General features: G+C 42.0%; 1 protein-coding gene across 3 annotated transcripts; it reads right to left on the bottom strand.

Moving 5' to 3' along the window:
- Positions 1 to 3,642: 3,642 nt before the first annotated feature.
- LOC131449032 (cysteine/serine-rich nuclear protein 3-like) lies at positions 3,643 to 10,222 on the bottom strand. 3 transcript variants are annotated; one of them, XR_009234249.1, is made up of 6 exons: positions 9,807 to 10,221; positions 8,230 to 8,399; positions 7,007 to 7,263; positions 6,335 to 6,646; positions 4,453 to 5,602; positions 3,643 to 4,412 (listed from the first exon to the last, which is right to left on the bottom strand). XR_009234249.1 is itself a non-coding variant. In XM_058621986.1 (5 exons), the coding sequence occupies exons 2-5, from the start codon at positions 8,375 to 8,377 to the stop codon at positions 4,547 to 4,549; spliced, it is 1,758 nt and encodes a 585-aa protein (XP_058477969.1). In that variant the 5' UTR covers positions 8,378 to 8,399; positions 9,807 to 10,222; the 3' UTR covers positions 3,643 to 4,546. The 3 variants fall into 3 exon arrangements, 2 of the variants coding, with proteins under 2 accessions (XP_058477969.1, XP_058477957.1); XM_058621986.1 differs by having other exon boundaries at positions 3,643 to 5,602; positions 6,350 to 6,646; positions 9,807 to 10,222; XM_058621974.1 differs by having other exon boundaries at positions 3,643 to 5,602.
- Between the last annotated feature and the right edge of the window lie 5,580 nt (positions 10,223 to 15,802).

The following is a 15,802-nucleotide window of genomic DNA, read 5'->3' as shown; positions in this document are numbered from 1 at the left end:
TGTTTCGAACTGCTCTTAAAGAAGAACCTGACAATATGCTATATTACATTTACAGGTTGTAATATGACACTTGTTTGTATGACATTTATGTCGTTCTTGGTTTTCAATTGAGAAGCGAGTGGCTTTAATGTAGTGGTCTGGTTTGTAAATAATAATAATATAGCTATTTGGGCCCACAGTATGCATCACACTTACATTTATGTAAGAGCACTTTTTATCCCCACTGCTATGTAATACCCCGTGTGTACATGTAAGTGTGTTTGGAAGACGAGGCCTGAGTGTGTGTGTGTCTGTCTAGTGTGTGTAGGAAAGGGAGACTAAGAATGTAAGCATCTCTCTTTATGTGATTGAGTGAGTGTGTGTGTGTGTGTGTTGTTTCTGTTTTACTTGTATAAAGAAAAAAACATTCTTACTGTAGATACTGTATGAGTCCATTTTTCCGGTCTTTGGGTTTAATTCGCATTTTGTTTTTTGTTTTTCTTCTGCACTGTAACACACAATGAAACACACATATATGGTTCCCATATCTGTATATACAAACCATGAGGCAATCAGTAGGCATCTCTCATTGCGCTTGTAGTGTTTTAGTGAACTGCATGCAGGAAGTGACTACTGTCCGCTGATATGGTAACATCATTTTCAAGCCAAAAGAATAAAGGACATATTTTTTGTAAATGCTTGTTTACAAGTTTGTTTGGTTTGTTTTTAGTTTGCCGATTTGTTGAATGACCACAATCACCTCCGCTCGTTTCTCTGTCACCTGAACCTGATGTGTGATTGCGTGAACCTGGCCAATCAAAATCCTTCATGTGGTTTCCAAAGTACATGTTCCATCTAACTGTGTATCAATTTGCAAAATGTGACAAGTGAGTCTTTTTTTTTTTCTTCTTCTTCTTTTGTTATAACCAAAGATGTGGCAAGAAAACAGAAAATCCAGATTTCCAAAATAAAACCGATTTTGGGAAGGGTATGCAGGATGCATTTATTTATCTATCATCTGTTTCCTCTCTAAATGGGATCAATGACATCCTGTTCTATTGAGGAAGACCTCAAACTAGCAATCGAGACCGTTAACTCCTCAGGAAGATGTTTAACTGTTGGTATAAATCAAGTAAGAAGTGGGATCATTTCCCCATTTTCACAACCAGTGGAGTCCACTGTTAACATATGGTTTCTGAGTGTGAGGTGATTGCTCGGTATATTCACTGAGATGTGCATTAGATATACGCTCACGTCTTTTAATAATAATAATTTTGTCATTTTTATAATTGAAAACAACATCTGTACTTTCCTCGATTTACAACTGCTTTAACAGGTGTATTGACATCATTAAAGATCCCTGTGTGTGACATTTAGGAGGGTTTATTTGCTAAATGTGTCTATATAAGTTAATATAAGTGTGTAATTGCATCTAATTAAGATCTTAAAATAAGCTTTTTATTCCGCATATGATTCGAGGGCCTCGTTTTATGCGCGCTGCCATGTTTCTGCAGCAGCTGGAACGGACAAAGGCCTTTCATATTTTAAGGAGGAAGTACGGAGCCCCAGACATGACATTTCCTACGAAATGGGTAAAACGTGCGGACGGAATGAATCATATGAAAAACATTCTCATTTTAGGTTGGGAATGAGTTACAAAGATATTCTCAGAAGCCTAGTGTTGCATGTCGTGCCAAGGTAGTTATCCCCGAAAGGATTTGTATCCCCTGCTGCAGGCAGGAGCACGTATGCATCCAGCGAGGTGGATGCAAAAAAATTTTTTACCGTAGGTGTGAATGTGAGAGTGTCAGGTAGAAGATGGATGGATGGACATTGTACCTATTTCTCTTAGTATTTTCGTGGGCATGAATCAGAGTCATTTTTTTCCATGTCATGTCTGGGGCTCAACAGATCCCCCGTCTGTAATCTAATCGAGAAAAGGGAGCAAATGGCAAAATGAGCTTTCTGGTCCATGGAGACCACCATAGTTTCCTGGAAAAGAAGCGGGAGTGAAACGAAGGAGTCCTCTGTTGCAATTCCCCCTGTCGCCATCAGATGTCAGTGCTTGTTACACACTGTACATGTGATATGTTATTACTTACTACCCCCTCCTGGAACCCTCATGTGGAGGATAAAGTGGTAGAAGATGGATGGATGGATTATTGCATACATAAAACTGATCATACACATGCATTATTAGATCAGTCCTGTTTTCTGTCCACTCTGGTTTCCTTCCTCACAGGCCTGGAAGCTAAGAGAGAGATAGAGATAGAGAGAGAGAGAGAGAGAGAGAGAGACTACCCCCACCCAGCAGCCCTCTCCAACTGCTTTACTGCTTCTGTGCCTGCTTCTCCCTTCCTGTTGCCTGGCAACCTCACATCACAGCTCTCTTGTCTGTGATTGATCAGCAGCATCTCTACCCACAATACCTTGCTGGCAATAAAAAAAAAAAACTAAAAAAAAACAGGCATTCCCTTCTCCAGCCCCCTCACACACTTAAATGGTTTGATTGTATAAGAAAAGGCAGCGGTCAGTCCCAGTGAAATACTATCCATGTAAACTTCTAATAATGTACATTTCAGCCCTCGTTGTCCGGGGCGAAGGACAAATGTGTTTACATTGAGTGTGCGTGTGCGTGTCGCGCTCAGCACCAGCTGCACAGCGTGCTTGTTGTGTGATTATGCAGTGAGCCAGGAAAATGTTTCTATACATGAACAGTGCCGACCAATCAGTCACTCCTGTCTGATCTGAGCCTCATGCAAACACTGCGGCTGGTTTACTCAGCACTGCTCTCTGGAGGCCGCATGGTGAAATCAAGGCAAAGTGCAGTTTAAATGAGAGAGAGAGGGAATGACACAGCAGAACAGTACAGGTGGAATATAAAAGGACCCCCACAGGTTTGACGTGTGAGGGAAGATGATTAAAAAAACCCTCTTTAGATGATGTTTGTTGACAGAGGACAGATGTTCGGAGAAAAACAGATGTCACAGATTGTCCTGAGGCTGAAAAACATCCCATCGACAAATTTCCTGATGTCAAGAACATAAAAAAAAATATTTAACCCCCTCTGGATCAAAGATGACAAAGGCAAGAAAGATGAAATCAAGTTAAGTAAGTGATGCCATCTGCTGGTGGACGCAGGAAACACTCTTGACTTATCTGCCTTTTATGAACATTAAGTTTTCACTTTGTGACCACGAGCAGCACAATTACGAAGAGAGAGGTTTTGAAAAGTGCTTTTATTTATGGGCTCATTGTGACGAGAATTTGAAAGTCACAGGCGAATATACATTATGCACATTAGTTAGCGATTAGTTGCACATTAACGCATAGAGTTTAGTGTCATTGACGTGGCTCAGATTTTAATGGACTACCTGAAATCATGAAAGTGATTTTGTTTTATTTAAAATATTTTATATTACAACTAAATTACACGTCGTTAATAATAAAAGTTTCCATTTTTAGCTCCGTGTTTGGTCGCTACCAACTACTGAGGGATGAATCTGGCTTCAGAGCTGCATTTAGTCCAAGTGTAGAGTGTTTATCAAAGTCTTTTTGGCTCAAAAACACCTGCATCCTGTGATTAATATCTAATATATAATATCAATATTCTAAAATGAACTACATTAAAACAATGGTCTCAATAAGACTCAATCGTGTAAATAGCATTTTCTGATTGCTTTATTATTCTGATCTCATTGTCGACTTCTTAGTCTCATTATAACATTTGTCTGAATCAGATTATTGGCGTCCATTACTGAAGCAGTGAAAAAGAAATAGAGCAATAAAAGCATAGTCGCCATAGAAACATAATGCACACAGTTATTCCCCAAGGATCTATTGTGGGACCACTTTCATTTTCAACAACAATAACAATAATAATCATAATTAAAGGAGGATTTTAAAAACAACTTGATAGAACTACAGATCCTTACCCATACGCTATGTCATCCTTTGTTAATATAAAAATAATTATTTATAGCAACTTTAAAAGCACAAAAAAAAAGAAGAAAACCACAATTTGTGTAAACTTTATGAATGCAACTGTATTGCCAGTGACATTGTTTATCATTTTACACGTTGTGCAAGAGTTGAAACATCTCAGGTTAAAATTAAGACATGCAATACAGACAGGCATTTCACGACGACTGGCGGCATGAGAATTAAGACACCAGTGTAACAATACAGGCACCTCAGAACCTCACAGATCTGTCATGGACGCCATCACAACCAGGAAACATGCAGTAATAATCAAAGACGTCATAACAAGGCAAAAAAGGAAGGTTGTGTCGTTACAGACCAGCTACAGAAACACTGTTTTCTTGAGCTCTAACACTGACAATGCTTTTTGTTGTCCAAACCAACGATACTGAAACAAACGGAGCTAAAATGAGATCCCCCCTCTGTGTTCAAACTCTCTCTTTGGAAGTGCACTTTTCAAGAACAAATCAAACTCTGACGGTTGATGGTCACAATTCTTGAATAAAGATTTCCAAACAACAACTGGATGAATCATCAATCAGATGCACTCTGCACAGTGGTTGTCTGTCTTTACCCCAGGCTGGGATCACTGCGCCTGCACTCTGACGTCCTCCTCCACTGTCTGCTCCACAGACGCAGCCACAGCCTCAGACTGTGACTCACGGTCGCCTGGATTGTTCTGGAAGTCTGTGCAGTTGAGTGACCGTTGGTCGGCCGCACCGGCCGGTGTGGTGCTTGTTTCACGTGTGTCTACGTGTGAGGGAGTATGGGGCGTGAGGGACTCGGGTGTGGGGCCAGGGAACGTTCGGCAGTGGAGTTCTGTGTTAATTTCCGATTCTAATGCCGTCTCTACTGTGGGGAGCGTGGGGGTGACGGAGACACCTTCACTAAGGAAAGCAGCAGTGTCCTTCACAGAGCCGTCCATTTGATAATGCTGCATGGTGGCAGTGTTGTGGAAGGGGTTACTGAGGCGCATGAGCGCGTTGTTAGAGTAACTCAGCACCGAAGGAAGTGGAACAGAGTAGGGGGGAGGACTCGTTCCGTGTAACGAGCAATCCCAGTCTTCCTCCTCTTCCTCGTCCTCCTCCTCGTCCTCCTCATCCTCCTCGTCCTCTTCCTCCTCTCCCTCCTCAGGGTCAATTGTTTCTAAGCTGTGCGTGCTGCAGTCTGACAGCCCGCTGCACATGCTACTGCCATCCTCATCTTCCTCGTAGGCTTCGTCATCCTCTTCCTCATCCTCGTCTTCCTCCTCCTCTTCCTCCTCCTCCTCCTCCTCTTCTTCTTCTTCTTCTTCTTCTTCTTCATCTAAATGTGAATCTGTGTCACCTGTGTTCTGGAGGTGCATGATGGGAATGTGCGACGGCGTGCCACTCATCAGTGGAAACTGCAGGTTCGGCTGCTGTTGCTGCTGTTGGACCAAGGAGGAGTCTCCATGGTAACCGTTGCCATTGGTTACATGCAGCTGCTGCTGCTGCTCGGGCTGCTGCTGCTGCTGCTGCTCGTCGCGGCTCTTCTCCAGCTCCAGCTTCATGATGGTGTGCAGGAAGTGGGTCCGCACCCGGACGGGGTTGAACTCCAGGCGTCCCGTGGTGTTGCTGCAGCCGTCTTTTGTGCAGCCACATGGGAAGGACATGCGGTCAACCTGCAGACAAACACAGGCACTCAGCACACGGGTGTGGGACAGCAGTCAAAGTGGAAGGTCAACACCGCTGCCAACCAGAGCTGGTCATGCCTGAAGAGAAACCAATTTTTGAAACACCTTCGTGCAGTAGATCTGAAAATGTTATTGACATAGCAAGTGTCGTATGATTAAAAGAAGAATTCATGTTTGATTTTAAATCCTCCCAGGCCTTGAGGATGAATTCAATAAGACATTAAAGGGATAGTTCAGTGGGGCTGTATGAGGTGCTGACACACAATCAGCACTGACTTTGCTGGAACCAGGAGCCTGAGATGAATGCTTGCCCTTACTAAAAAATATAATCATGAAACCTCTGCATGATACGATATCTTTTGTTTGCTGCTTTTGCCGCAGTTTCTCCGGGACCAAGGCCCCTAAAACATGCTGCCTTGTCAGTTAAAATCATAACTGATCACTGTGAGATGAGTTGTTTTCCCCTTGGAAGATGGTCGATGGGACTCTTTGTTAAAAACTGACCCAAGAAATATAACATATTCATCATACAAGTGGTTTCAACAGTTTTTAGTTGTAAGATTGCGGCTGCTACAGGCAATTACCATTCAATTATCATTGGAATCCAGAGGCCTTTTGGTTTTCCTCACAGGGAAAACATAAGGAAGTATTATTTTAAGTGAATGTTTTTATTGTACAGACAGACATGAACAACACTGTAGTATTATTGATGGGCCTCACCACAGTTCCATTTACCTGGCACTTAATGCCGGCCAGGCTGCAAGCACAGGTTTCCGGGTCACATATCCCGCGGCACCGGCACCCACACTCCTCTCTGGACATGCGCAGGGCGCGCAGATCATGCTTCTCCTCCACGTCAATGCGCCGCACCCCCGAGGCACGGAGAAGGCTGCGGCGTCTCCTCGTGGTCAGAGGCTGGAGGAAGAAGTACTCGTCCACCTCGGTGTTGTCCACGTCCAGGTCGTCTTCTGAGATATCGTCGAGTGTGAGGGTGTCTGCCTCCGCGGATGACACGGTGCCGTTCTTTGTCAACTGGAAGACGAGAGGAAATGAAACAAATAGAAATGAATGCCGGACAATAAATGTAGACCTGCACCTGAAGATACCTTTAATAGGACAATTACATGCAGAGTGTGTGGTCCTGGCATATTTAAAGGTCCAGCGTGTATCATTTATTGGTAGAAATTGAATGTACTACCCATAAATATCTTTAAGTGTATAGTGGCTATATTGTCCTTTCTGGTCTATGAAGGCCACCATAGTTCCTTGTTTAGATCTCACACACTGGAGCTTTAAAAACACAGCTATCAGCAACGATAATGTTCACACTTGATGGCGAATAAACTCCAAAACTACACTTGAGAATAACGAGGCCTCAGTTGGCCCACAGACTCTGAGTTTGATGGCGTTGAGCTTCTCCTCCTTCAGGTGATCCCTCAACATGTTACGGTGGCTCCTTTTCTGCTCCATGGCAAACTCCCTGAGGGTGAACCGCCTCACGCCGCTGTGACGTGGTGACATCCCCAGAGTGCTGCCACCCTGTGTGGGCACGCTGGTGAAGCCTTGCCGGCGACTGAAGTAGTAGACTGTTACGCTCTCAAAGTGCACGTTGCGACCCCGCAGTCGCTTCGACTGCTGCTGGAGAGAAGCTGAAAAATGAGACAAAGAGTTGGGTTTAGCTTAAGGTGAAATGCTAATATTGCAAAACACTGTTGAAGTATCATTAAACACATTTATATTGAACACATTTATATGATGTTTTATTTACGGCCACTGTTCTTCAATCAGTTCACTTCACTTGAACTGAAACTGGCAGCACAGACATGCACCAATAGACAGCTATAAAAACACTCATTTTGTGATTGTTGGTTTACACTAAAAAATACCAAAAATACTAATCAATAAAAAAATAAAGTTGTTTTTTGAAAAAAAAAAAAAAGTTAATTGTGGTAATATCAAAGTAAGAATGTCAGTGTTTGCTACAAAACCTTTTTTAATTGTGCATATGATCTAATGCTCAACAATTAAGACTAATTCAATTGAAGATTAAATTAGATTAAATTTCACAAGTCGGTTGGGAATATAGAGTTTTAAATATTGTCCGCTGGAGAGTGTGTGCTGCTGCCTGGGTGTGGCTTTGGATCTCCACCCCCCACTCATCTCGTTTCTCTGCCTTCCACCTGAAGCAGTTGTGAGGAAGTGACTGTCGCTGGAGCACAAAGTGCCTCAGATCTGTCATGGTGTGTTTGGACAGATTTGTTCCCTGCCTGCAGCTCATCTAACATCTAACATCTAACCATTGTTCTCCTCGGATCACCTGCTAATTCTCAGTTTATTTACTGTGCAGTGTGAGCCTTTAAAAAACCAATGTGTAGTAACCAGGCAAACACTTTGCATCACATTTGTGATTTTGCAAACACACCTGGGTAACTTCATTGACTCATCATACAACAAACAGCAAAAATGTCTGTGCATATTATCCTAAAGGATCATTTTGTGCCTATTTAGGTGCTCCTTCAAGTATTATACAACCAGAATTATACACACTTATTATAAAGACATTAAATAGTGCATTAGGTACAGTATATGTGCTGACATGATCATTGTGACCTTACAGTTTAGCAGTCCAGAGGGAATGGGATGGTTGAGACTGTCGCTGCTGTTGCCGCTGTCGCTGCAGGAAACCTCGTCGTCGTCGCACTCCTGCAGCGAGAGGTAAGGGGCCGTGCCCTCCTCGAGCTTCCTCTTCAGAATCCCGCTCATCGTGTGGGACCACGTGTCTCACCTTCACAAAAGTAAACACAAAAGAGGCCGCATATGACGAATGGCGCGATACTTGGACATGGGCTTTTTTTTGAAAACCTTTAAGGAATTCAAATATTTACATGTTTTTCCACTTTCATCTGGAGGGTTTTGTCCACAATTGTCATAGAAATTAGATTATGGTTAGTTTGCTGTGCCACAGTATAAAACATACACATGCAGCACAGTCTGATTTCATTTTTTTTCTCACTCTGCAGCCACAAAACTGTATTACTGTACTGTACTGAGAAAAAAGAAAAGTTGTGTCACAAAATGGATTTCAAATTCAAACATAGAGGTTAATATACATACAAATGTAATATGAATGAGTGAATATTTGGAAAACTAAACACAGACAGTCATCTTGAGGCCTGGTCCCATACTGATGAGACTGGAGGAGAGATGTTCTGGAAAGCCAATTTCCTACATTACACGAGCTGACCACCAACTGAAGTAGCACTCAATTATGCAGGATTTAATATAAACAAAGGAAGTGCCTGTGGAACAACAACAACAACAACAGCTGAATCTTGGGAAGGTCACACCGAAATTCAAGCAGCGCCGTGTAATAAACTCTACAATCACATTTTTTGGAGATTTTTTAAAAGTAGCAGCCCACGCTGACATGCTGCCAAATTTGAAAGGCGGATGAGTCATGAGGTTCTTCCCACTTTAAAAGTTGAATTGAATAGATTTATTGATTACGCGGAGACACTTAGAGACAGGTGACTCGTGTGAGTTGATGAAGTTCTGCTCACGGTCAGAAAATGTGGCGTGACCCCTGCAGCTTCACTTCACTTTTGTCCTGACTTAAAATGTCCAGTTTTGTTTCGAAAACTGTTGAGCTGACTGCTCGCACTGGTGGAGGATTACATCATATGCAGCAGAGCTGAATGCTGGGCCAAGCTTTTTTCCCTCTCTTGACTGGCTTTGTCTCCTTTCTCCTTCTTTTAACTACACATATCCTGCCGTGCACAGCTCCATCCTTTGCTGCATTATCTTCCCGTCCGACCGCTCATTTCTTACCTGCATTTCTCGCAGCACTGGTCATTATTTCTGCATCTGCAGCTTTGCAGGTACAGTATTTAGTCCTTCACTTCACCTCATGTTATGTCATCTCTTTAGGAATAAAAAAGGTGGGAGATTCATAGTAGAAGAAACACTGAACACCCAATGGGTTTGATGTCATACACATTAACTGCTTGAACTCTCATGGACGGACCAAACCTGCATGTATAGACACACACACACACACACATGCTCACATGTCTGCATGCATGCATGCACAGCCTCCCAAACACTGATGAGGGAAGTCTCATTGACAGACTGTGAATGTGATTAAATGTCTCTCGACCTGCTCTCTCTCTGCTCTCCTGTGACAGACACTGACCTGTTTCCTTAGCTCGTCTTTGGTTTCCAGGAAGTCCTCCACTCTTTCCTCTGCATCACACGGTGTTCACCAGCAGCGGCCAAACATCCCCATGTGTCGTGATGATGCAGTGAGCACTGCCATGATGCCTGCTCTCTCTCTCTCTCTCTCTCTCTCTCTCTCTCTCTCTCTCCCTCTCTCTCTCGCTCTCTCTCCAGCAGCCTCAGGCACTATTGTGCAGCACTGAGCCTCTCCTGCCTCTGTCTATCTTATGCATTCTCCCTTTGCACCCTCATCCTCTTGCTCATGCTGTCAGCTCTCTCACTGTCTGCTCATCTCCTGCTCCTCTGCACCCCCCCCTTTCTCTTTCTCTCGCCCTCCCTATTTTCTCTCTCTCTCTCTCTCTCTCTCTCTCTCTCTCCTCACAAAGACTTTTTAACTGGATGCTGCTGCCGGCTGGAGCGCTGGAGCTTGACTGAGGTGAAGCAAGCCCTTTGAGATCAGAGAGAGAAGAGAGAGAGAGAGAGAGGGAGAGGATGGGGTGTACATGAGGGGGTGGATGTGATGAGGTTGGTGGGGGTGGTGTAGATTTTCCACAATCTTTAGGAGAATTATGGACATTTTGTTGTTAAAACTGTGTGTTTCCCACCAATATTATCTTATTCCTCACACTCATATATGAGGGACAGTGTAACATGGCCCCTTGCTTTTATGAAGCTCCCTTTTTTTATATACATGTATACAGCTAATTTGAAATTTAAATTGAGAGCGGAGCAAAAACAGATCACAGGGAAAAAAAGAGAGTGTATGATGGAAAAAAAAAAAATCATTTTCACTCTGCCTTTGCACAGAAATATGAGGCAAAAAAAAGAGCATAGATGTGAGAGCAGATGTCATTTTCAGACAATGTTGGTTTGTGAAGTTTTGTGGGGGTTTTGTACAGCAAAACACTTTTCTATAGGACAAAATCACATTTAGAGTTTCTGTGTTTGGATTTTGGATTTAATTAAGTGAACAGAATATTCACAGTGTTGGGAAAAGTCTGAGATAAATATAAAACTGAATTAAATAGTGTAGGGTGGCAAATTGAAAGTGAATTCTTATCCTTGAACAAGCAGAAACCCACACTAAAATAAAGTATACTAATAATACCGTAGGATATCGTTTTCCTAAATAATGAGGGGGCCGGTTAACGTGCCTTCTTCACAGCAGCCATTTTAATAGGTTTAAGCAGGAAAGGCACAGGTGTTAGTGATTACATTTAACCAGTTTTCACGTATGTGGAACCAGCATGCAGCCTGAAAGTGAGCGCGCTAAATGGCACGTATTTAATTATTTACACCTGAGATTTCCCTATACTGCGACCTGTCAAAATGGCTGCCGCGCAAGTGCTCATTTTGTGCTTATTAAAAAAGTTGAATGTGTGCGGTGTTGAGCACTGGGAGGGACAGAAGCAGGCAGAGGGACGTGCAACAGCTGAGTTCGTCATCTTCAAAACTGTCATAATACACAGCTGTAATATCTGTGTAAACTGAGAGCTGCGTTGGAGCAGTTTCCAGGAATCTTGTCCTGTGTGTGTGTACTTCAGTGTACTCGATTGTGTGTTGAGGCAAAAAAAAAAGCTTCTGAGTCATCGTGATTTTCCAAGCAGTGACGTTCATAACTGTTTACACTTGTCCTCTCCAAAGGCCCGATGTAGAAAAATAAATGGACTTGTGTTCGTCATATCAGTGAAATTTTAAATTGAAAATGCATTTTATCAACTGCTTTTCAAGTTGGTGTGGTACAAAGTCAGGATAAAAAAAGACTGACACAGTAAAATCATAATAACATTTTAATAGGTTAATTGGTTTGTGTTGGCTGCAGAAGTCAATTTGGCAACTTTTCCTCCTCAGTCGAGCTTCTTTTTTTTAGTTTTTAATACATAGTGTTTTGTGGCTTTTATCACATTTCTGGTGTTAATAATGTGCATTAAAAAACAAGTGCATGCTGTTGTAAAGGGACCGCAGTTTTGCCACACATGCAGTAACTATAAAAAATGAGGTGGACAGAAACATACACAACCATTTCTGTCTCAAAATATGTAATAAAACCACCAAACCCCTGCCCACAAATACCTATTAACACTGTTGCTATAGCAATGCTGGACCCTGAATGTTCAGTCTTCCCATTATAGTAGTGCTTGGTCGAAAAGTAACAAAAATAAATCTATGAAGAGCCTTAGCCTTGAGTGCGTGTGTGTGTGTGTGTGTGTGAAGACTATATTATATTTTAGTCTTTATTTGTCAGTTTTGTGCAGCACAGAGGAACTAGGGAACAGTGTCAGTAATTGTGGAAGTTTTTATGTTGGATTATGCTGTAATATACATATTTTAGATGAATAGATGAACTTATTTGACAGGTGGAAGGTGAGCGCAGTGATTTCTGCAGTGGATAAATCCTCCCTCTTTCTGCAGTGAGCACCAGCCTCAGTGTCAGTTTAGAGGGGAATTAAAAAGTGCTGGAGCTTGTGTTCTGTCAGGGAGGTGTTTGCTGAAATGGAACTATCTGTGTGTGTGTGTGTGTTGAATGTCCTTGACTGTGACACAAAAAGGGCAAAAAACCCATCGGGACATAAATCACAAGTGCTTGGTATGAAAATATGTGTTCAGGTGTTGCACCTGAGAACGGAGCGCCAGAGAAATGAACACAGTATGATTATTTTTTTTATGTAAGTTCTTATACTGGCTGTTTCAGGGGGACTTTTTTTTGTTTTTTTGTAAATTTCAGTTCAGCTGTGCTTCCAAAGGCTTTGTTTTCTCCTGGCAAGGATGGAGTGTGCAATGTGCAGGAGAGATGGAGCGATCCTTCCAATCAGCTTCCATGGCAACAGGCCACAAGAGGAGAGGAGAGGAGGGGAGGGGAGGGGAGGGGAGGGGAGGGGAGGGGAGGGGAGAGGAGAGGGAGGTGGGGTGTGGGGTACTCATTTAGAAAGAGGAAGAGGAGGAGGAGGAGGGGGGAGCTGGGCTGAGGCAGCTCCTGATGCTAAAGCGTGACGGGAGAGGCTGGAAGAGGTCTGCTTTTTCACAATAACAGAAAGAACACTGTGTGTGTCTGTGTACCTCTACACATACTGACCAGTAGTCCTCTCATGGAGATGAAAACCTGGTCCTAATGAGGCAGATCCTCATTTGTGAGGAACTGCTTCAGTTTAAAGATTTAAAATTGTGATTGGGTTATAGCTAGGGTCATTATCAGGTGATGGTTACAGGATACAGCTCTGTTTAGGCAGTCCAAATAAATGGAAACGAACGGAGAGACCTAAAAAGAATAGCCGCGCAGACCTGTGTGTTTATTGTGCTTGTAAATCAGAACAAAAGGTTTGATTGGGGAACAGCAGACATCCGAATAACAAACAGGACACACATAATTATGGCTCGAGTCTGTCAGGTTTCTGTTTATTGCAGTATCCATCAAACGTCATCGTTATGATGAAGTGAATTATGTGAGGTGTAAATTAAACTCTAATGGGGATTCGGTCCTGTGCAGCTCCTCCCTCAGTCTGAGCTGATGTGTCTCATAAGGTCAGGAGAGGACACTGCCACCATCTGTACACACAGTAGCCTGATAATGAACACAAAAACACAGAATGATACCTGGCTCCATGTCAACATACAATGCCTGTTATTTTATTTTATATATTCATGAATTTCAACAATCTCTTACGTTTCCTGCCCCAGTCCAAGATCCATGGTGTACCCCACCTTTCACCTGATGCGAGCTGAGATTGGCACAGCTTCCCCTGCAACCCTCATGTGGAGGATAAAGCAATAGAAGATGGATGTATGGATAAGGTTATATTTATCATATTATTGAATTCAACATTTAATTATTATATAAATATATAGCAGGGACCTCAAAGCCAGGACTTCTGGTCAGGAGGAGAAAAATTAAATATTTAGTGATTAGAAATAAAAAAAATATATCTTGATAATCCATCATGATGTTGCGATGAAAGATATTTAGGATGATATTGCACCCCACCTGTTTGTGTTGATATATAGTTCACACAAAAGAATACATACACTATGTATGATTCAAAATGAATCTGTAAATCACAAAAACAGACAATAGAATTAGATAAATTAGTAATTAATAGGGCCACAGTTTTCATAGGGCCACGGGACATCGACTGGGGGTCTGCATGCAGCTGAGCCTTTGGGTCCCCTGAATGTACATGCATTTCAAATCAACAGTATGAAAATAAGCCCACTGGTGGGCCTTGAGGATATTGCAGATTTTGCTCTAAAAATTATTTTCCTCCATTTCCATTTGCCACATTCATTAGAACATACAGCATTTTATTTGTTTTGGGGAAAATTAATCTGTCTATTGTCTATTTTCTGTGCAAAATCACATAAACCAACTGCTGTTCTTAGGTTCTTACCACAGTGATTTGTTACAAGGCTGTCTTCACGGTACAGTTCATACACATGTCAGAATGGTGCCTTTTTTTAAATTTACTGCAGACACTGCCACGTTGTATCTCTGGCTCTAAAGGGGGGGGATTGTGGTTTTATATCTGAAGGCCACATTAGATTCTCATAGGGCGGTCAGTTTGTTGCAATCTGCAGCTTCACCATTAGATGCCACTACAATTCAACATATTGAAACTTTCAAGATAGAAAATGAGTAAATCTTAGACAAAGCACTTAGATTTAAACTGTTTATTTTATTAAAAGAAATCATCCAGAAAGTCATGATTTATAGACAGCTCAGATGAACTTGACTGAAGACGTCATTAGAGTTCGATGAGCTGAGATTAAATCATCCACTGTCTGCGCCGTGGTGTCAGCTTCCAGCAGAGGGGGTCGCTGTACAGTGACAGCATCCTTTCACTGTGTGGTTTTCGCTCCATGTCTGAGTCATGAGCAAATGGGAACCAGTCAAGAGCCCATCGTTAATTCCCAGCCCCAGTCTGGCTCTGCTGCCTGGTCAGGTGTAATTGTTTCCCATGGGACTTAGACGAATGGCTCAGCTGTCGAGTTGCACTGCAACCTGCAAACCTCTCTCTCTCTTTGTGTGTGTGTGTGTACAAGAGGCTGTGAGATTACAATTATCAATATATCAATAAAAGGCCTTTTGTGGGTTAAAAGTGGATATTAGAGTTAGAATTGGGTTTAGATTAAGATTAGAGTTAGAGTAAACATTTAGTTGTGAAGGTTAAGGAAGGCATTGTGTCTTCCCCAAGAATGCTGTACAAGAATGTTTGTCTTTGTGTTGCTGATGGGAACTTGACAATAAACTTAACTTTAGAACATAGATGAGAGAAAATGTATTAAATGTATTGTATTAAGTTTAATAACATAGATTTTTAAACATATATATATGTATATAGATGTACATATATTATTTAATACTCATATTTTTTGGTCTAGAATTAATGTTGGGCCTTCTAAGAAAATATTTAAAAAAAAATTAGCAAATGAGGGTTTTTTCGTTGTTTTTCAAAATGATTATTAGTAATACAATAAGTACTGAAGAAGCCACTACATGCTTCAAATCACAGTAGATTGTGGGTCTTAAAACCATAAACTTTGTATTTGATTTAGGGTTCGCTGTGAATGATTCCTAGTTAGGATGTGGTGATATTACATCCCAGTGCTTATGTTGTTTTTTCTGCCAATCACAGAGGAAACACATGGCTGCCATCCACGGCTATAGACGTCAATTTGGCCACTGCTCTGAAAATGGCTGGCAGCCAATGTTAATGTGCAGCTGCTGCAGAGGCTCATTACTGTCGATGCTGCTCCAGAAGCTGCGTGTGTCTTCACCGTTGAATGAAGATGGACAAGCTAAGAAGCGCTGCAGAATAACTAAATCGTGGCTGTACTTAGCAGTTAAGCTAGCGACGTCATCGCTAACATGCTAGCATTAAAGCTAACATGCTAGCATTTAAGCTAACATGTTCATTTAACTTAATTTAAGCAATTTCTTCAGAGCCTTTCAACAACAAACGGACGGATTGGCCGAAAGAA

The sequence above is a fragment of the Solea solea genome, chromosome 2 (assembly GCF_958295425.1).
Source record: "Solea solea chromosome 2, fSolSol10.1, whole genome shotgun sequence".
Classification (NCBI taxonomy): Eukaryota; Metazoa; Chordata; class Actinopteri; order Pleuronectiformes; family Soleidae; genus Solea; species Solea solea.
Note: the sequence above shows the minus strand (reverse complement) of the source record. Positions and strands in the feature narration are given on the sequence as shown.